The sequence below is a fragment of the Vanellus vanellus genome (assembly GCF_965231255.1).
Source record: "Vanellus vanellus genome assembly, chromosome: 17".
Classification (NCBI taxonomy): Eukaryota; Metazoa; Chordata; class Aves; order Charadriiformes; family Charadriidae; genus Vanellus; species Vanellus vanellus.
The window spans coordinates 4,933,559-4,956,712 of record NC_138922.1 but is presented as its reverse complement, the minus strand read 5'-3'; the positions used below and the strand labels follow the sequence as shown (position 1 = coordinate 4,956,712).

Sequence of the window (23,154 nt, the reverse complement as noted above, 5' to 3'; positions counted from 1 at the left end):
GCCTATTTTATACCTGTTCAGGCTTCCAGAAGACAAGAAACTCTCCATGTTAGAAGCATTCTTTTCAATATTTTGAGTATCCGTTTCTATGCAAAAATGGAGTTCATCCAAGCTTCAACGTTTTGATCTGATTAGGCAAGTTTATTTTTATATTACAAATGCCAACTGTACACTGGCATATACCTGTACCTAGATTAAGCTATGTAATATATAAAATAAATGCAATGCACTTCTCATTCCAACTGGAAACTTGATGTACTGCAGTATTAATATTAATTGTATAGGAAGCAGTAACATGAACTGTAAACAAAAAATTCTTCTCGCTCATAGCAAAGAACTATGGCAGTTCACGGAAGAGCAAAACTCTGATCAGGAGAGAAAATCATGACATTCCTTTCTGCTACAACATTAGATGAGGTAATTCGCTCTCTAGACAGACAATTACTATATGCATTAAGTGTAACATAGATTATTTAGCTATTCACTTAATTGCAATCAGCATTGGCCTCTTGGGAGAGAAATAAAAAATAATTTATGGCAGCAAAAGACAATAATGGGTAAGAACATTAAAAGCGTAAAACAGTAGTCTGGTTTTATCTTTACTACCAACAAATGCATATGCTGAAAAGCCATACAAGTAACTTTAAAAAACAAATGGCTTAAAATAAGCTTTGTGGGAAGAAGTGGTAAAATAGAAGCATCTAGCTTATGTCCCTACCATCCTGCCTGGCCTCTAGCTCCCACTTCACAGAAGGACTTGGCCTCTAGTATCGGCCAGTCCTGTCTAGATGGTCTCAGGCAGCCTGGGGTGTCAAAATAGCATTCTATGTCTATGTTTTGGCACCTGAATCTCTCTTCTCTAATCACTCTACCACTTCACATGATTAGGAGTGGAGTTAATGAATTGTATGTGAAGAAGATTATCAGAATCGAAGTCATGGATACGTGCTTTATGACACTACCTTTAAAACACTTTCAGGAGTTAGAGTACTATAATACAGTGTAACTATGATACGATTAAAACAGTACATATAATTGTATAAAACTAGAATAAGGGGGTTATCCATGAAACAGACGCTCTAAATTAGTCACAGTACACTGGGTTAGCCATGATGTATGAAATACAAATCTAACAAGTACATTCAACTACTTGTTGATCAATACAAAGTTCAGAGTTATGACCACATTCAGAAGAGCTAGGCAGGATTATCCTGTACATTACAAAATGGTACTATGAGCACATATAGTCACTGTTCTGTGAGTTACAAAATTGTTCCACTGAAATACAAGAGTATTTTACTTGGAATCAGCATTCTATACCCAGCAGCAACGTCAGCCATCCGCTTACATGCCATAACTTGTTCCAAGTTTTCACTAGTGTTTGTTTTTAAATGCAATATTCAGGTAGGGATGTTTCTTACTTTCATGATTTTAGGTTTTTATGTTTTCCCTTACACATATAAATGGAAGTGGGTGAGCGGAACCAAGATTAAATGAGTTGACAGTAATTAAAAACAACACACTTTCTGCAGAAGTGGCACTTTTTTTTTTTTTTTTTTTAAAAATCACTGGAACTTCCCCTAGCACAAAGAATCTTTCTTACTCAAGAGAAAGACTATGGGTCAGAACCCTCCTGTTGTACTAAAGAGGAAATGAGGATGAAAAATTAATTGGTCTCCAATTTTAACCATTTTTTTCCATCCCAGTTTTATAAAAACTGGAAATTATCAAAGACAGGCAAAAGTATAAACTCTCTATTAGGTAGTAACCACCTAGCACCTACTATATACATACATACGATTTCTTCATATATATTTTCTTTTAAGGAACTTTGTTTTATGAAGTTTTTTTAATTAACCAGCCAAGAATATTGAAGCAGGTATTGGAAAAATATGTATTTTTAGCAAGGAAAAATCTACTGCTCTCCTGTAGTAAATTAATTGCTTTCTTCAACTTCTGGTATTAAATGAAATGCAACTTGCAAAGGTCAAATACAAACTTTTCCGGACACTGAGAAAAAGCACACAGTGTTGTTTCATGTTAGAAATATGACTGAATGACGTAAACCTCCTAGAAGAGAATGTAATTAACTACTTAGTGAAGCTTTAATTAGAAGTATCATGACATCTGATCCTAGATAATGTTCTATGAGAAGAAAGACTATTCAAATAACAAGCAATACAGGAAGGATTCTCTCTAGCGCGCACCTTTTTCCCCAACATACCTATTTAGAGTGCCCCCAGAGGGAAATTTCCTAAACTAAAAAAAGCTAATAGGAGACATCTACCTCATCCTGAATGTTTAAGAGTTTTTTGTTAATGATGCCTACATCTAGATGTATAAAGGAAAGGTAGATGTCTCCTGTGCGGTCTCCAAACTCTACTTTTATTATTTTTGTTGTATTAATTTCCACACCGCCCCCCCTGAGCTGACATGACACTGCAAAGATATACTGAAGTTCAAAAGCAAACTTGACAGAGTGAAAATTTTTATCTGTCTCCCCTCTGTATTGATTTCTTTGGTTTTAATTCATGTAATATTTTAAATACTATTTGGTTGTAAAAACTTCTATAAACGTGCCCGTTTTGTTCCTGGGCACACACAGCCCCCCCATTGTAAATACATGTATATTTATATATTTGTCAAAAAGATCAGCAAAGCTTTAGGTACTGGTGCAGTACCTCTAACACTAGCTGTTGCAAGTATGGATCAGCAGCATGCCTATCATGTTTTACTGGAAGCGTAAAGTAGCAATCATCAAAAGAGCAATTGATTGAAACAGTGCAGGATTTCTTTTCAAGTAGACTTACGAAATAGTGCTTGTAGCATAATTTTTAATTGCACAGCTGTGACTCAGCATTATCTTGTCAGATAATCCATTTCTCACAGGAAACATGATTAACACAATCTTCCAGAAGTCTTTACTTGTAATTTCCTCACAACAGCTAGAACTTTATTATGTTAACTAGCATGATTGTAAAACTAAGATTTAACCATATATAACCACAATAACAAAATATCTGCTTTAATCAATAAGCAATTTATATGGCACAGCAACAGCTAAACAGGCTAGATATTTATACCAACAATCAGCATTTTGGATTTTGACCATACTGAAAACAAGAATTAAAATTTATGTTGTTAAAAATACTAAAAGATTTTATTTAAATTATATTGTGTTTCTTTAGAGGTCCAGGGACTCTTATTTTTTAATGCAGCAGAAGGATGAACTGATTGAATACACCAGTGGCTGTAAGAACGATCTTGCGACCATCTTTTAGTGTAATCAAAAAGGAAAAATACATGGGAGGAATATTTTTATGTGGTTAAGATCTTCTCCAAAGTTATATACTCAGGGAAGAGGGTGGTAAAATGTATTTTCTCTCCCCCTCATTTCCAGCAGAGGAAACTTTGTTCTTCAAAACACGACACCTATGAAGTGATTTGCATTAGGTGTAAAGACACAAAACACACTCTAGGGTATTTAAAGCATTTTTTAAAATTATAAAATATGTTGATAGTGTAGACCCCCCAGAGAATCCTTTAGGTCAGACGAATATCCATTTCCACAGATGTTCTTATCTTGTAGCAATCTATTTTTAAGAACACCTGTTAAATGTTCTACTTGGCTTTGGTTCAAGATCAAGGTCCACAATAGGATGTTACATGTTTATTTTCAACACATAAAAAAGAGAGTAATTAAAAACCAAGGAAGTCTGAATCTTCTTTAGTGAATTTATATGAAAATTGAGAATTCAGGGTGGTGTAATCAGAATGAGCACAGCTGAGCATCACACTACATGTACATTTAAAAAGGATGTTGTCATGGTTATGAAATCACGAAGTAGATGACATTTTTAGAAAAACTTCAAGAAATTATCATTGAAGAGATACTACAGCAAGTCTGTAGATACTACAGCACCTTAAATGAGTTTCAGAAGTCATTATTGAAGTTAAATAAGTAACCCTCAGTATTTTGATAACTAGCTTAGGTAGGAAAAAGTACCAGGCCTCCAAAGCCCTCATTCAAAATCTGCCACCCTGGGATAAACAGACAAACACCCTGGCTCAACCTTTATACATACGCTAGTGCACATGCAATTTGAATTTGATGCAAATTAAGTAAACTTTTTGGATCTTGTCAAGATGCTTATACAACCAGTCTTAAGATTTGCATAAAGCTTAAGAACAGTCAAAAATAGCAATACGTTTGCACAATTTCTATTTTAAAACCTATTTCTCTTGTGTCTGTAGCTTTATGATGATTATGATGATTTATTATGATGATTGGATTAATGATAATTATCACCATAGCAAAATACCTAAACAAGAGGAGGAACAGATCTTAATTTTCAAATGTTTCATGCTTCAGACATAGTTTTAAAAATGAAATATGCTGAAAGTCTACATTACAGTCAGACATTCATGAATATAAAACTCCAGTAATAACAATCGTTTGATGGCGTTATTGGCATGTGGAGGCCATATTAAACACAAACTTAATTACAAAGTGGTGTAAGTTGGGATGTTTCTCATTTGGGATATTTGATTAAATGTAGAACAGACTTAAACTGACACTGTGACTTTGAAAATGCACTGTGGTTTTTCAGAAATACCAAATTAAAAAAGAATCTTTAAGGAAGCTGCCTAATAAAAAGCAAAGACACAGCTGAATTCCAGCAGATCTGGGTGATATACACTGAAAGGCCCAATTAGTGAAAACCATCGTAAGAATAATACTCTCATTGTCAAACAAAGAATTTTCATATTCTGTAGTGCAGAAAGAGAAAAGGAATCATATTTTCTCCTCTTAAACTTATTCCACTGTCACCACTTTAGAACAAAACCTTCACACAACTGATGCTCTAGTTTCTACCCTCCATACCAAAACAAGGTTACTGAAATATTATAAATAACTTTTAAAAAACTCTGATGACAGTTTCCCGAAGTCATAAATATATATATATATTTCTAAGTATCTATATTGGATAGCCTTAATATACAGTTACATTTTCCATAAGTTGGAGAAAAATTTTAAAGACTTGTAGTCTTATGGTATACTGTATATGGCAACTGAGTATAAAGTATCAAAGTTCTAATAATAAGAATAGTTAGAGTAGTTTGTGAAAATATTTCCCGGGACACTTTTGTCTCGTGCATCAAAAATAAACTGATTCTGGACAATAGACACCTCAGGAATATCACCTCATTTTCCCCTCTGTCCATATCAAAGACAGACCAGAGCCTCCTCAGATCTACGCAGCCCATTTAGTGGAGCAAATTCCCATTAAGCAAACAAATTTGATCTATTCATCTGTCCTTCAAGATTGGGCAGTAGCCAATTCATCTCTCCTTAATAGCTGTTATATGAACTAATGCTTATATTAAAGCTAAACTGTATAGGCCCTGCTTGCTAGGACATGCTTGGGCAACACACACTGATCTGTCTCAAACATGCTGAGCAAGGGAGACACAAGGAGAGCTGATGCAAATTAAGGTGAAACAAAGATTACTCAAGTTCTACACGATGAAGATTTTAATCAAGTTCACGTCCAAAATAAAAGCATTTCTTGCTAAGCTATATGCAACAAGTGGAAGACAAAACAATAAAAGGGAGATTGGTAAAATCTGGACTTCAGTAAAAGGCACAGAATGAGAGAAGATGACCAATGACCATTAACTTGTTGCACACAGGAAGGACAGAATTTAAATGGAAGGGCTTTTCTATCACATCAAACAGAGAGGTAGTATTTCAACATTACGTAGTTATGTTTAATGACAGTTTAGCAAAGCTTCACGTACATTTATTACCTTTTCACACCTCCAAAATTATATACAAGATACTACTTACCTATTTTTGCAGTCCAGACTGAAACACTGTATAATTTGAGGAAAGGTAATAAAATCCCTCAGGAATAAAAGCTCAGACTACAGAACACTGTTGTTGACTGCTTCCTTAAAACAGTAGATGAGGAATGGTAAAGCCACTCTCAAGGCAAACTTGCATCTTCTCACTCCTAAATGAGGCTCTTGTTCATTGCATCACACTACTTCAATTAAACAAGACCTGCTCATAGAATAGTTTGGGTTGAGAAGGGACCTTTAAAGGCCATCTAGTCCAACCCCCCTGCCATGAGCAGGGACATCTTCAACTAGATCAGGTTGCTCAGAGCCCCATCCAACCTGGTCTTGAACACCTCCAGGGACAGGGCACCTACCACCTCTTTGGGCAACCTGGGCCAGTGTTTCACCACTCTCATTCTAAAAATTATCTTCCTTATATCTAATCTGAATCAACCTTCTTTTAGTTTAAAACCATTACCCCTTAGTCCTATCACAACAGGCCTTGATTAAAAGTTTGTCCCCATCTTTCCTGTAGGTCCCTTTTAGGTACTGAAAGGCTGCTATAAGGTCTCACCAGAGAGCTCCAGCACTCAGATTGTCTTCATGGCCTCCTCTGGACCTGCTCCAACAGGTGCATGTCTTTCCCGTGCTGGGGACCCCAGAGCTGGATGCAGCACTGCAGGCGGGGTCTTACCAGAGTGGAGTAGAGGGGCAGAATTAATTACCTTCCTCGCCCTGCTGGCCACACTGCTTTTGATGCAGCCGGCTTTCTGAGCCGTGAGCGCACATTGTCAGCTCATGTCCCACTTTTTATCCACCTGTACCCCCAAAGTCCTTCTTAGCAGGGCTGCTCTCAATCCCTTCATCCCCCAGCCTGTATTGGTACCGGGAGTTGACCCAGCCCAGGTGCGGGACCCTGCACTTGGCCTTGTTGCACCTCAAAAGCCCCCAAGACTAAGTCTTTTATAGACAGACATAACCTCAGTCTGCCCATGTTCCAGGCTGACCAGAAGCTGAAAAGCTGCTGTGAGAGCAGGTACGAGCCCTGCTAATACTACTGTAGGGCAGGAAATATTAGCTAGTGTTCAGTACTGCTCTAATCTCAGCTATAGAGTTCTCAGCTGAAGCAAGCTTCTGTCTGCTAAACATCCCCCCCAAAGATACACCCTTAACATACCACATAGTTTTTCACTGTGTAACATCATACTGCGATCCAAATAAATATGTGGACAGTTCATGAACACATTTAGACTTCAGGTCACTTACTAATGAGTTTACCAAAGACTTGTAACTCCACTAGAACAGCAAAACATCTAATAAACCGTTCCTTTGTGTGGTTTCCAGTTGGAAAAAAAAAAAAGTACTAGGTACAATTATATGAAAATCCATACAAGTTTAGGACCTTCTGAATTCCAATTAGTACTAGGTAACAAAAGGCTATTTTAAGAACAAGACATAGGTATAGATGTGCATCACCTCAATTTTGCCAGCTCCAGGCACACAAACACGGCTACCTTGTTCATTAGATAGACTAAATCCATGTCTAAGTGCAATGTAATTACCAGCCCACATTATAACAATTTTGACTGCCAAGAGAAAGTACACAGAGGAAGAACAGCATGTAGTCTGAAAGATAATCTGTTGTTTTCAGGACTACTCTAACATTAGACTCATAAGAAGATATAGCAAACAAAAGGCTTTAAGATCTTTCAGAGGTGACCAAACTCCATTGGTATGTGGAATATAAAATCTCTACACACTGAGGACTGCCAATAATCCCAAACTGCTACTGTTGACTGCAAATATGTAAGGAGGCCTCCCTCTTTATTTTTCTTCCCATTTTTGTTTTTTATCCCATGGTCTCTTTCATCATGAAACAGCCTGGCCTGGCACAAGACAGATAAAACAATCTTCTGCCTTTATTCCAGATTTGTGATAATAAGCAGGAATGAAAAAACCACATTAATGTGATACATTACTGAGCACAGCTGGTCAGTAAAAGGCTACACTGAAAAGTTTCTGTTGTACAAGCCAGTGTTCTATTGAGTGATGCACTGGAATTCTGTCACATGAGTTTCTATATGTGCAGTTGCACACCTGAGATGAGATGGAAACAGTTCTCTGGATATTTTTTTCCCACTAGTTGAGTACACAATGTCTTAACTACTCAACAAAACAAATCACTTAGAACATGTTATTTACATGCGGTGTGCACTTTGACTTAAAAATCTGCTCTGATGTGCAAGACAGTATCGGGAAACTGGTCCAGACTATCTAAAATTACCTCCCTCCCTTCAAGGACAAGTGCTAGATCTAAAATATGGAACCGATGGATAGATCATATAAGAATGTTTATTAATCTTTTTGCACTCAGAACAAAACAAAACTCAATATTTGTTAAGCCATTCTCACAATATTGCTCTCACGGATTAACTCATATAAAACCCCCAACTCTTGCCAATATAAAAATAGCTGAAACATTGTCATTCTTTAGGGAATTTAGAAAATAATCAGGTCTCATTATCACAACAGCAATATAAACACTCAGAATGCTGATCTTAAAGGCTCTTTTCCACATTAGTATCTACTTCATGTACAACTAAAACTATTCATTTTCATTATACCTGCAAGAGAGGATCCACTCATTTTATTGTATACACTTTCTGTTGCTAATAAAATCTTTACTAGCAATTTCAGAAACTGATTTAAATGAATAAGGTGGAAGCTAAAAGGACTGACATAATTAAGAATCAATGGAATATGATCATTTTAGTCACAAAAAGAGAAAGTGAAATAGTTCAAACTAGTGCTCAATAAGCAATAGGCGAGGAAAGGAAAATAGGCAAGGGGAAAAAAACAGTCTTTCTAAGATGTAATAGAAATGTGTAACAGGTCTAGGCAAGTAGAATGGCACAGGGTACAGTAAATATGCAAAAACCTTATCTATTAGACTATTACTTTTAATATATAGAAACGTAGGTGTCCAGATGAAAACAAAATAAAAAAAATGAAAAAAAAAAAAAAGACTTAATTTCTAAGTTTCGTTTGTGAGCTTCAGTGGGGGTGGGGCGTACAAGGCTTTGGCCCAGAGTTGTGCCTTAAAGACAGGCTCAAGCTCAGCTATCTCATTCATTTGTTCAGTTCTCCAATTCATTTGCTGATTGCACAACATCTGTTTACAGCTTTCCCAGAGGCAGATGAACAGGTCTGTGAACAGCAGTAGTGCCATGCATTGTTCAAGTTCACTCAATCCAACCAACTACCTTAGACTCCCATTAACCATCAAAGATATGCAGAATTTAGTCAGTTGGTTTTCGCATTCAAGTAATGCAATAGGTTAAAATGGCCTTAGGCATTGCGGCTCTTGATCTAAATCCAAGCTACAGAATATGCCAAAAATTTGCTTTAAAGATGCAAAACAGTGAGAATTTCTCATTGAAGAAATGCAAATAGTTATACTCAATGTTCTCTCACACGCCTAGGTATCCTACATGTTTGAGAAAGAGGCTAGTGATTTTACAACAAAAAGAAAGGTGTTCATTCTGACACTGGTACAGATTCTCCTCTTATTCAGCCAGTGAAAACAAAAGGAAGTAACATTCCTTTATTTCTTTTGCCCACATTTTAATTTCAGCTGTTGGGAAGATGCAAGATACAGTGAGGAAGAGCTTAGCTATTTTCTAAGCAATTCTGCAGAAAGAAAGAGATATAAAAATTGGAAGCTACATGCTGTTTATGTGTACAGTCATATTGTGGGGGAGCACATAACATGCAAATTAAACATAGGTGAGAGGAAGACTAAAATAACACCATGGCCAGCAGACAAAACAGTGTCCAAAACCATTCAGTATGGCTCTAAGACAGATGAGCAAGTCAGCAGGTTTTGAGTGTGAACAGTAGTACATGTCACTTTAGCACCCTTCTTTCTCCATCCAATATCTGGAATCCTTAAGAAAAAAAAAAACTGCAAGAGTATTCCAAGTGCTGCACCATTCTTGAAAGCCTCCACAATGGCATAGCAGCTTGGAAAAGCCTGGCCACGTACTTATGCATCTCAGGAATGAAGCACTTTCCAGAGAAGCTCTCTAATGCTACTCAAGCACTCCAAGAGTATACTCAAACCACATCCAGAAATTTCATCTTGGCATGCCCATAGCAGTACCCTGCAAGAAGACAACCTGGGAGTAGGTACTGCTAACAATCTCATCTGTCCTTGAAACAAAAAGCTTTGGGACTTCTTAAAGGGTGCTACTCTGCCCAAATAAAATAACAGAATAAATGTGGGACATAGGCGTGGAAAAGTGCATTGTGGGGGTGTGTGGGGGGGTGTGTGTGTGTGTTGGAAAATAATGTTGAAACTGCACATTTCCTGGGCTACTCCAAACTCAGCAGCATTGTTCAATAGAACCACTAGTATGTACGCAAAGGTGTTCTTCTGTAGGTCCATAAGTATAACTGAAATAAGATACGAAGGCCTGATTTTTTTTTTCAGAATTAAGGGAAATGTGATCTTGAATCTTCCCTCTTCTTAGCTGCCAACGAAGCATACATGATTTGTGGTTAGCAAATAAGCAACACCTGGCTTACTCTGGAGAAACGGGATAGATGCTGCTCCTAGGGATAAACAAAAACTAAAGAGAGAAACTTTTGTAACAGTTATTCATTCTCTAGTAACAAAGTCATTCCTTACCTGATTAGAGCACAAGCAATTTGAAGGCATGCTTGTTTGCAGCATAACTTAAGTGCACATGTGCACTGAACAATCAGTGCCAAAAGGTTGGTAGCTATTATATTATCAATAGACAGTACCACATCCCTAAGCTTTCAAACTGCTAAAAGTAGGTATTCGTATTAAGCTAGCAGAGCTAAAGAATTTGTAGTATAAATATGCAAAGTCTTAAAAACTCATGTCTTCTAAGAGCGTCTTATTTAAAGAACCCCTGTCAACAGGACTTGGTTTTAATGTAAAATATTCACCAGAGGACAAGATGACAGCGGTTCTAGAAAGCTGCATTTAATAAAATCATAACATATTAGTAATTTGTCTTTTGAGATCCAAAATCCTCCACTCTAAATGTTACTGATGAAGAGTTTCACCCTACAAGATTTTTTTAAAAGAAGTGTTCAAGATAAGAATAGCTTAAGAAAGTAGAGATGAATTTGCTCTTGCTCATTAAAGCATGATTAAATAGTCTACGATACAGGAAACAAAGCTAAGGGCTGCTGCAGTGTTACCCCAGTCATATTCCAGCACCTGAACCTGGAGGCAAGCCTCTCGCTTTTTCAGAAACACCAGTTTCTCTGAAGAACAACTGGTTGGAGACTCATTCCAAAGGCATCTGATCACTTTCGTTCCACAGTTTATCACCCAGGCTTCAAGTCTGGCCAGGGGCATCAAGGGCAACATGAAAGCCTTCTATAGGTATATCAGCAACAAAAAGAAGACTAGGGAAAATGTGGGCCCGCTCAGGAAGGAAAGGGGAGACCTGGTCCCAGGACATGGAGAAGGCTGAGATACTCAACAACTACTTTGCCTCAGTCTTCATTGGGAAGGGCTCTAACCACACTGGCCAAGTTGCAGAAAGCAAAGGCAGGGACTGGAAGAATGAGGTACCACCCTCTGTAGGAGAAAACCAGGTTCAAGACCAGCTGAGGATCCTGAAGGTTCACAAATCCATGGGACCTGATGAGATTCACCCGTGGGTCCTGAGGGAACTGGCAGATGAAGTTGCCAAGCCACTATCCATCATATTTGAGAAGTTGTGGCAGTCTGGTGAAGTTCCCACTGACTGGAAAAGTGGAAATATAACCCCCATTTTTAAAAAGGGTAAAAAAAGAAAACCTGGGGAACTACGGGATGGTCAGTCTCAACTCTGTGCCCTGCAAGACCATGGAGCAGATCCTCCTGGAAACTCGGCTAAGCCACGTGGAAAATAAGGAGATGACTGGTGACAGCCAACATGGCCTCACTAAGGGCAAATCATGCCTGACATACTTGGTGGCCTTCTACAACAGTGTTACAGTGTTGGTGAATAACAGGAGAGCAACAATGTCATCTACCTGGACTTGTGCAAAGCATTTGACACTGTTCTGCACAACATCCTGGTCTCTAAATTGGAGAGACATGAATTTGATCAATGGACCACTTGGTGGATAAGAAACTGGCTGGACGGTTGCACTCAAACTGTTACGGTCAATGGCTCAGCATCCAAGTGGTGAGCAGTGACAAGTGGTGTTCCTCAGGGGTCAGTGGGACTGGTGCTGTTTAACATCTTTGATAGTGACATGGATGTTGGGATAGAGTGCACCCTCAGCAAGTTTGCAGATGACACGAACCTGTGTGGAGCAGTTGACACACTGGAGGGAAGGGATGCCATCCAGAGGGACCTTGACAGGCTTGAGAGATGGCCCTGTGCAAACCTCATGAAGTTCAACCAGGTCAAGTGCAAGGTCCTGCACATGGGCCAGGGCAATCCCATGCACAAATACAGGCTGGGCAGACAATGGATTGTGAGCAACCCTGAGGAGAAGGACTTGGGGGTGTTGGTTGATAAGAAACTCAACATGAGCCAGCAATGTGCGTTCACAGCCCAGAAGGCCAACTGTATCCTGGGCTGCACCAAAAGAATCACAGCCAGCAGGTCGAGGGAGGTGATTCTGCCTCTCTACTCTGCTCTCGTGAGACCCCACCTGGAATATTGTGTCCAGCTCTGGAGCCCTCAACATAAGAACGACATGGACCTGCTGGAGTGGGTCCAGAGGAGGGCCACAAAGATGATCAGAGGGCTGGAGCACCTCTGCTGTGAGGACAGGCTGAGAGAGTTGGGGTTGTTGAGGCTGGAGAAGAGAAGATGCCAGGGAGACCTTATAGCAGCCTTCCAGTATCTGAAGGGGGACTACAAGAAGGCTGGGGAAGGACTTTTTACAAGGGCATGTAGTGATAGAATGAGGGGGAATGGCTTCAAACTGGAAGAGGGGAGATTTAGAATAGATATCAGGAAAAAAAAAATTCACAACGAGGGTGGTGAAGCACTGGAACAAATTGCCCAGGGAAGTTGTGGAGGCCCTGTCCCTGGAGACATTCAAGGCCAGGTTGGAGGGGGCTTTGAGCAAGCTGGTCTAGTGGAAGGTGTCCCTGCCCATGGCAGGGGGGTTGGAACTGGATGATCTTTAAGGTCCCTTCCAACCTAGACCATTCTATGATTCTATGAAGTCAGGGTAAGGTGATCTGCATTTAAGAATAACACGAAAGAGGAGAAACCTCAGACGTTAGCTAGGATCTGGGAGAATGTTTCTCCTGGTAGAGAAAGTTAGAGACTTTTCTCACCTGTAAATCTAGTATTAATAACAGTAAAATGAAGCCTCCAATATTAGAACCCACCAGGAATTCTGGCTCTCAGTAACAATCAGCAAAGCTAGGATTAGGAACAAAATTTTTGAAAGTACACTGAGACTATATAAAGTACACTGAAACTACATGAAGTCAAATATCCAGGTCAGAAGAAGTTGCAAAACAGTGGAAAGTCCAAGTCTGCAAATTAGAATTTCAGGAACAAACCAAAAAAGCTCACTGCTTCACAGGCATTTCTCAAGCTTCTGTTTTGTTTTTTTCCTCCACCTACTTCTGGCTTATCATACTAACTGAAGCTAGGGTCAGAACTTCAAATACAGAACAGAACTTTATTCAAACATCCCCAACCATCTTCCAAGGCCAGAAAGTTGAACGGCACAATTATTCTGAGGACTGCAGAGAGATCATTCTTTTAAGAACAGCAGTCCACCCTGACATTGGTCACTAGATTTGTGTCCAGAAGGTCACCTTTTCTTTTCTCAAAGTAACTCAAGTTGTGTTAGAACTTTTGGGGAGCTCTGGACCAAACTGATCTATTTGCTTATCAGGAACAGTTGTTCCCATTTCTCTTTTCAGGCCTTTGAACTGGAGGTTTGTAAAATACATTAACCCAGAAGGTATATTTCATATAGGCATTAAAAACATTTTTACACCTGTAAAATGGAAAAAAAAGTTCCATTCAATTCAAACACAGATTCATTTTTGCCTTCAGAGAGTTCAAGAACAAAGAAGGAAAATCTTACATCTAACAGGCAACAACACAAGGCAAGAAATAACAGAAACTAAAAACCAGTAGAAGTGCAAAGAAAGATTAAAAAAAAAAGGAAACCAAGGTCGTTGGCCAAATAGTTGTGAGGAAACCCTCCAATTCAGTAGAAAGTTGAGAGAAAGTGATGGCATGAGACAGGCTCTAGCCAGATTTATTATCTCTATGCCATACATGAAGCACACACACATCTACCATTTTTCTTAAAGTTTAAAATCTCAGCCCTTTCTCTCCATTAATTTCTGAGAATTTTTACACTTTCCTAAAATGAAGATTTTAGGTACCAATATGTCAGATAACTGAAAGGTGGAAACCCTTTTTTCCCATGCTAAATCAGACTGACTTTAGCTAGTTTTACTTAGTAAAGCACAAAGCTCAAGTTAAGCTTTGCAAATAGGCCAGTAGTATCCCACTAAAACAGGACCACAAGCTTAGATTAGTTCAGAGCACGGAAAGAACAAGTTTGTGTTGCTTAGAATATATCATGAAGAAACACCCTTCAGTCTACTCAGGCACTTATTATTACTTATTTGATTGTCATTTAATAGTTCATACTGAATGTTGTAAGGCACTAAAGTATAATAGAATATAAACAAAACAATTGAAGTGTTTCCTAAATAGACTACAAACGGTTCAGTTGAAATTAGTCTAATTAACAAAAAGTCTTAATATACAGATATAGAAGTCATAAGCAAGAAATATGATACCTCTTAGCACTAGTTTCCATAAAACAAGCTTACTGGATCAACTTGCCTCTCCAGTTTTTTTGCTTTTTACTACAGAATTACTTTAACTGATTGATATCAGAACAAAAACTTTCGATGTATCATTTGATTATGTTCATAATGTGAAGTAGACTAACTGCTACTCAGGTACTACTAAAACTATAATTTGATAAATTACATTGTAAGGATTATCAGATTTCATAAGAGACCTAATACAGGTGGTGTGATGAGCAGGTACATATCCCACCACTAAGTAGCAGGTTGTCTGGCAGACATTCCACAGCTGAAACAGCATCAATAATCTCTAGTTTGAAGCAACAACCCATGCATTCCTTACAGTTTATGGTTTCTTAAATATTAAAAACAGATAAACGATACCTGTAGCCAATCCTTTGCAGCTTTTCACATTACTTATGCTACATAAAAACAGCATTCTCCTTTAGATTAGATATATTACCGAAACCTGTATCCTTATTTGAAAGAGTATCAAAAGAGATTTGGTTTACTGAACAAAAAAAATAAACAGAAGAAAAGAAGTTCTATCAAAGCTACTATTCAGTGCAAGGATTAGAAATAAAAGAAAAGAATACACTGGTTATTGCTTTGCCTCCACCAGCCCTACTGTGAAATTTTCATATCCTTTTAAAGATGTATCCGGCTCTCTGTAAAAGAAAAACACACAAATACACTCAAGAAAAAAAGTACTCACACTGTTTGGGTGTTGAATGGCAGCTTCGTGCTGCAGTCTAACCCGCTGTGGCATCATCACATCATCCTGGAATAAATAGCACACTGTTACTGAACATAAAAAGGGTCATAGTACAGTACTCAGACACACATTAGAATATGCTGCTAAATTAACATCATTTTACTGGCTTGCAGTCAGAAATATAAATGGAACAAAATCTTAAGAGACTTTACATTTTTAGTGGATTAAACTCAATCCTTTTCAAATGGAAGTGATCAAAACAACTATGCGACACCTGTTTTGTGATCTCAACATATATCTTATGGGCACCCACATATTTTACAGTTCTAAAGAAATTCACCAACTCTTAACAACTCTAATAGCAGTACTGGCAGTATGTGTGGACAACAAAATAACCCTGATTAAAAGCATGAGATTTGAGACATTCTAGCAATATGAGGAAGTGTTCTTCGTAGTCTGGCTACACCTTGTTTCATTGATAAGGAAAAGCATTCTGTCTCTAGATCTACCAATATGTCATATTTCACGAGCACAAAACTAGTATTTGTGAAATGATAAAATTCTATGGGGGAAAAAAAAAGGAAAAAAAAAAGAAAATAAAAAATACACTCAAAACGCATCACCATTGACACCGGCTTTAAAAAGACACTACCTACATTTAAATTTTATGTTTATACTTCTTTCACCTGTAGCATAAAGGTCTATTATGTTTACATACAAAAAGACAGGTTAGCTTGTAGAGCTAGTAACCTTGCTATCCTTCCTTGAACAGATTGGAGATACTCCTTTCAAAATTATACTATCTCCTGTTCAAAATTTTATCCTTTCTAGGCTACAGTTTTACAGTCTATTAAAATGCCCAATTGTAGCACAAATTTTCTTCCCTAAATTTAATCTCCTGAGGTTTCTACCTATATTCTTTTCCATTTTTGGTGCCATATTTCTTCCCTTTTAAAGGATCAGTTTAGTCTTTCTTAGATGCCAGTTAAAGCAAAACCAGCCATTTCTTAGAGTATTTCCAAATGACCTTACCTTATCAGGCAAACATAATTCAAAGGAGCCCTGAATTCCTCTGTTCTACGTCCATTCTTTTAACAGTTCCTCATTAAAATCATTCTCAGGAGATTCCTACTAAAGTCAACACCACTAATATTGAATTTCCAATGACTATCATATTAAAAGTTTCAGTCCAATGAATGGCAACAAAAAACATATTAGTGCTTAAATAGCTAGAGCTTAGAAGGTTGAATGACCTTGATATAAAGGTGACACTATAATTTTATCAAAACAACACAAACATGAAAAGAGTTTTAGAAGTAGATCCAACTATTTAATACAATTCAAGGTTAAAGATAAAACAAATTAATAATAAACCCGACCCTTATCACGTGCAAGTTTATAAATGATGGAAGGAATACATTGTCAAAAGCATTCTTTGGCTGTGGATTTAGGATATATTTAGTAATAAGCAAAAGAGATGTTACTGATTTTCAAAGCCAACAGACTGAAAAAAACCCTTCTGATTTCTCAACTAACATCAGTTAGTTCAAAACTACAATAACTTTATTTACCATCTAATCCACTTTATCAATAAGGCATCAGAATTCAGGTACTGTATCAACCAAATTGTCCAATAAAATGTTTACCCTATTTCCCATAAGAACAACCATAATCCTATTTCTTTATGCCAAACACAGAGCAAATTAAAACATGGTTTTCATATGAACAATAGGAGATATATTTTAAATTAGCTTTGCTCACTCCTTTACAAGTTACTTAGAATTCTTAGATGTCGTCTTGTTAAATCCTCAAATAATTAGAATGCAAAGGAAATCCATCAAAAAGCAAGGAACTTCAATGCTTAGAAAAATGTTATTATTATTTCTTACAATATACAACATATGCTTTTGTGCTAAAAGATTACACTCTTTATGATCCTGCACAATAGAGGTAAATTTAACAGAAGTCATACATTCATAAAAATGAAAGATAATCTACTTGATGTAAAAAGGTTAAATCAGTGTGCAAAGCATTCAAACCAAATTCAAATATCCCATTCACCAAACAGGTCAATGTTATGTTTTTAGAAGCAGACGACTTGACAGGAAAGGCCTAGTTCCCCCTAACAAAACACCATGTCATTTTGATGCTATTGGCAAAACTAACAAGTCTACAGATTTGGGTCTTAGGCTATCATTAAGATCATCAGCATTCTGTAAGATGCAGCTAAAGAGGGGGCACTATAACCACAACAACTTCAAAGTGCCTTTTTTTTTTTTTATACATCTTTGTTCTCTAATGCTGGAAAACTATGAACTCTTATCCTGAATGATCTGTATTTATTTATTTATTTAAAGATTTTTTTCTTTTTTATTAACAGTTTTACACATATGATGCATTGCTGCATAGTTCTGTGATAATTCCCAGGTTCATGGAAGAAGAAAGGATAAAAAAAACCCAAACAAATGTAGTAGTTTAAGACATAATCCCAAATAAAATAATAAAGCAATTAGGCAATGAGGAAGAACAGCACAAATTACAAATCACATCCCAGACAAAACTGAGTCAGATCAGTCATTTAGCTTTTTAGGCTCAGATTAGGCAACTATAAAAGCAAGCTAACTGCAAAATCCAAAATCAACACTTTACAGATTCTTTACTATTGATGACTGGGCAGGTAACCACAAAGTGGAAAACAGAATATATTTATACAGAAACGTGGTTATACTCTAGACCAGTGTTTAAAAATCCAAATTAAATTCTAGTGAGTAAAACCAAAAAGGTTGTACCACAAAATAATAGCACATTAAAATTTTTTCAACTTCATAGCCCATTGAGAGGAGCGAGATGCCCAACCGTGCATTGTACTGGTAAGAGTTTATAGAGCTTAAGCAACTATAGTATTAGACAACTAAGGTGTTAAAATATTTTATCCAGCTGGACATTATGTAATTACAAATTTTCTATCAAAACTGTTGGATTTATGATGTTAAATTCAGCAACTGTGTTGCCAGACTATGGTTTCTACAGTCAGAGTTTGGTCATCTTTTTTGGTTTAAAACTGAGAATAAAATGTCAGTAATTAGAAAAGCACTTTCCAAATTATTTTTCAGTCATGTCATGTCAGACCAAAAAAAAGGACATATCTGAATGTAGCTGCTGTATCAAAAAGGGAAGTATATTTAATTTGTTTCTGTCTCCTAGATGCAAGCAGGGAAGATAACAAGGCTAACAGTTAATTACATTAAATAGATAATTTTAAAAACCAGAAGTTTCCACTGAAGTTCAATTTTCCCTGTTAACATGGAAGTCTCTAACAGTCATAACGCAGACAGGATGAAGAGAGATTCCCCTCACTGAAGCAATGGACAAAAGAACAGATGCTAAGTAAATGCTAAATAAATGCATGCCTTCACTAAGCATATACTTGCAAAAGGATAGCTAAATAAAAAAGAACCTGTAAGTAAATCTATTTTCATGTGACTCCACTCACCAAGCTTAGTAGAAAAATTAAGATAAAAATCAGGTAACAGCTGGGTTTACTCTCATCTAAATATGTACATACATACAATGCACACAAGCCCAAACAAACAGGTAAACAGCAAGAAATAAAGCAACTTAAATAGAAACCTACTTTAGGCACTCAAAATAACCCAGAATTTATAGGAATTTTGTTGCTTACAAACACGCTCCCTGTTCTCCAGTGTCCATTCTGACTAGCAAAACAATTTGCTGAAAGATGGGAGAATGAAAAGGACTTTATTTCACATGAAAAGCCAGCAGGGATTTCTAAACAAGCCCAGATGTGTTCCTGCCAGTGGGGGGCTGTGATCTCCATCACCTTTCAGTCTGACAGGCATTCTGCCTGCTTGTGTTCCTATCAAATATATCCCTTCTGCAGAAAGCTAGCTTGCTCCTGTCAAGTTCCCCACCACTTACAGATGCTGCCAAATCAGAAAAGCTATCAGCTGTGCTGTTTTCCTTCCAACCAGAGGCACCACTCTTTATAAAAACACACACAATTTATACTGAGCTAATTGTTTTGGTTTACTTTACTCATATGTTTTGTTGAAAACAAGGAAAACTAAATCAATAGACTGAGCTTAAGAATATTACTCAAAGCTGTTGTTGTTTCAGTGTGTGTTTCTTAAGTTCATGTACGTTCAAATGACAAGCATTCGCTGGCCTCTTCAACCAGGCTATCTGTGACCACACTGAACTCCGCAGTGATAACTTCATGATTTTCCCTTAAAAGAAACATTAGACTCAGCATCACACACTTTTTCAAATTCCTTCATATTTGGCTGCTCAAAAAAAAAAAAAAAAAGAAGAAGAAGAAGAAAAAAGAGAGATGACACACTCTATCCTTACAATAAAAGTACCTTCTCTCTATTGCAGCTATTACACATAAAATACAACCTGTAGCAAGACCCAGAGGAATGTTTGACTCACTGAGAAACCATACGGCAACTCCAAAGTCTTTCAATCCATCAAATGGTCATTCATTTATCCTGCACCTGCTCAGATGACAGTGAAAATCTTTCTTTGCAATTGTTCAGTTCAACTCCTTGAACCAGGGAAGTAAAAGGCCTGAGACCTCCAAAAACTGCCCTGTCAACAGCACTACCAAAGCAAATACACTGATCCAAGAAGGCAGGTTTTTAAAGAGGCCCCACACTATCAAACACATTAGAATCACACACTCTAATGGCCACACACAAGTCACTTGAGCAGAACACACCCTAATGATCTGTCAGTACTTGCAAGATCATAGGAAATAATGCTACTTTTCGGTTTCTACTTCTGAATTAAATTGAGAAAGAAGGGCACAACAAACAAAACATTTCAAAGTTTAAGAAGCTGACTTTATTGAGCACTTTTCTTTTCTTGAGCATGGCAGCAAGGAGGTCTACATTGGAGGATATACGTGGTGTTCTTATGCACCTGAATCATTACCCTCCCTTCCACCAATATAAAATTAATTACAATCTTTTTATGGACTCTTTTAATTCAGCATCACTATTAATTGATATTCATTTGTTCAGCAAATGTGCCTTTCTATACCTAGCTTTTCTGTCATCACTGGAGATCGCTTTGGATCTTTCTCAGTTAGATCACTGAAAAAAAAAGTACATGAGCGTTTCCAGGCGAGGGAAGCAAGTAACTCACACTGTGTTCAACATCCTCATCCTCATTGTCAATTCCAAACACCCACTTTAACTAATAAACAGATGAAGGTATATGTAGGGAGAGGTTACAGCAACCAAATTCTGAAGGTTTGCTTCTTCCTTTATGAATCAGAAAATTAACATTTCACATTCCAGATAGAGGCATTTCATCTTTTTTCAATACATGCACTTCTTCACAGAACAATAAAAGGAATGATGCCTTCAAGGCCTTGTAGTTTGATTTTTTTTTGGCGCTTATTAGATTCAGAAACATGCACAACTCTTCTGGACAGAAGTGGCTTCTGGTAATGGAATTCATCCACTTACCTGCAATTTGAGTAACAGCTTATTTCAATTTTTTAATCAGAGGATCATATTTGCAAGGAATAGTGTGTTAAACAAACAGAAAGCAAACACACGAAGTCTGATCGCTGTTTCATTTCTTAAGCTATACAGATGTTAATTTGAAAGAAAAGAATCATAGAACACCAGGTTGGAAGGGACGTCAAGAATCATCTGGTCCAACCTTTCTTGGCAAAAGCACAGCTAGACAAGATGGCCCAGCACCCTGTCCAGCTCAACCTCAAAAGCATCCAGTGTTGGGGAATCCACCACTTCCCTGGGGAGATTATTCCAATGGCTGACTGTTCTCACTGTGAAAAATTTTCCTCTTGTGTCCAATTGGAATCTCCCCAGGAGTAACTTGTAGCCATCACCCCTCGACTTTTCCATGTGACTCCTCATAACAAGGGAGTCTCCATCTTCTTTGTAGCCACCCTTTAAACCCTGGAACGTAGTGATAAGGTCTCCCCTAAGCCTTTTTTCTCAAGGCTGAACAAATCCAGTTCTCTCAGCCTTTCCACATAGGTCAGACTTCCCAGTCCTTGGATCATCTTGGTGGCCCTTCTCTGGACCCTCTCCAGCCTGTCCACATCTCTTTTGGATAGTGGGGACCAAACCTGAACACAGTAGTCCAGGTGTGGCCTGACATGTGCTGAGTAGGATAATGACTTCTTCATCTCTGCTGGTAATGCCCTTGTTGATGCAGCCCAGCATCCTGTTGGCTTGCTTTGCTGCTGCAGCCCACTGTTCACTCATATTGAGCTGCTTGTCTGCCAGGACTCCCAGTTCCCTTTCCACAGAGCTGCTATCCAGCCAGGTAGATCCCAGCTTGTGCTGCACTCCTCGATCATGTTTCCCCACATTTTAAAAGTCTATTATACGTTACTCTACAGGCACTAAAGGCAACTAACAAGAAATCCATCTTTCCAAAACCAGCAAGTTATGCAGACTGTAGAAACAAGCAGCTATGTTTGTAACTGAAAGCTAGCCTGAAGACTGGAGTTCTTGAAACATCTACCAAGACCAGCTAGCTAAGGCCCAACAACCTTCTTCCAAGACCTTTACGAATACTCCCTCAATGAAGTGGTTTTGAACTTGACACTCATGAAAAGCATGCAATTTCACAGCAATTAAAAATTAACATTCCCAACCTAAATTATACAAGCAAACAGAAAGGCACGAGTCAGCAGCTGACAATTAAAACATGGGAATGCAGATTCCGGTGGTCCACCCCTCACTTTTGGTGAAAAAAAAAAAAAAAACTTCGCTGTTTCCCTGTGTCATTTTGAACTATTAGCAAGCAGTGACACTGTGACATCATGATTTAGAGTCACACCATTGAACTGGCTAAGAACCTCAGAAATAGTGACACATTGCCAACAGAGCCTTTCGAAAGACTATACAAGTGTGTCAGTGACTCAAGTGTATATGACTGGGTTTGAAATACTGCAGGTCAAAAAAAGACACATTTTTATATTTCTTCTTTAACAGTCAGGAATTCTCCAACACCACATTGATTAAACCTGAAATAATGGGAAACTACACAGATTATTAGGATGAAATGAAAGCATGTTCCTTTTTAAATATAGGCACGTTTACATGAATGGCAATGAAAACAGCAGTTCAAAGCAGAAAACAGAATTTTTAGTGTAAGAGTTCTGCTATGCTGCAACTGGGTAAATGATTATAACAAAGATAGTAACCACCCCAGAGAACCAACAAACTAAGGTTACAATAAAATGCAACTGGAAGATAAAATCTTAACTGCAGACAATTGGAAGAAGAGTAAAGCTAACAGTGAAATGTATTTGCATAATGAGCTCATTCTATTGTCATTATGACCAGGATTTTCTGAGACCATAAATGTTAAATATGAATAATTTGTTAAGTATCTTCAATTTTTCTACTTGTTTTATTGATGGGAAAAATGCCCCAGTAGCTTAGAGGTGAAATCTGTAACAACAACCGCAGTAAAAACACTCCATAACAGCTATTAGTCAAACAGCTGCCACTTCATACTAGAACAGGCTGATCAAATTCTGACAGTTCTGAGCTCTGTAACCTTTTTTTTCCACATTTCTTCCCAATTTGTTGTCCTCACAAATCTGTGTTGAGAGACATAACACAAGCAGCCTGAGTCCAGCTGGAATGGCAAGCAAAACAGTCTCTCTGGAGTCAGTACTTCCAAAGATGCTCCCAAATATGCTCATACATTCATTTCACTCAAAGAAGTAAAATGAATATACAAC

General features: G+C 37.7%; 1 protein-coding gene across 2 annotated transcripts in view; it reads right to left on the bottom strand.

Moving 5' to 3' along the window:
- The window catches only part of B3GNTL1 (UDP-GlcNAc:betaGal beta-1,3-N-acetylglucosaminyltransferase like 1), a gene marked incomplete at its 3' end in the record, with an annotated part of 132,593 nt that overhangs the window by 97,187 nt on the left and 12,252 nt on the right, over positions 1-23,154 (bottom strand). For both annotated transcript variants that reach the window (XM_082492340.1, XM_082492339.1), the window contains exon 5: positions 15,396-15,461. In XM_082492340.1, coding sequence (XP_082348466.1) covers positions 15,396-15,461 — 66 coding nt within the window. The remainder of the gene's footprint in view (positions 1-15,395; positions 15,462-23,154) is intronic.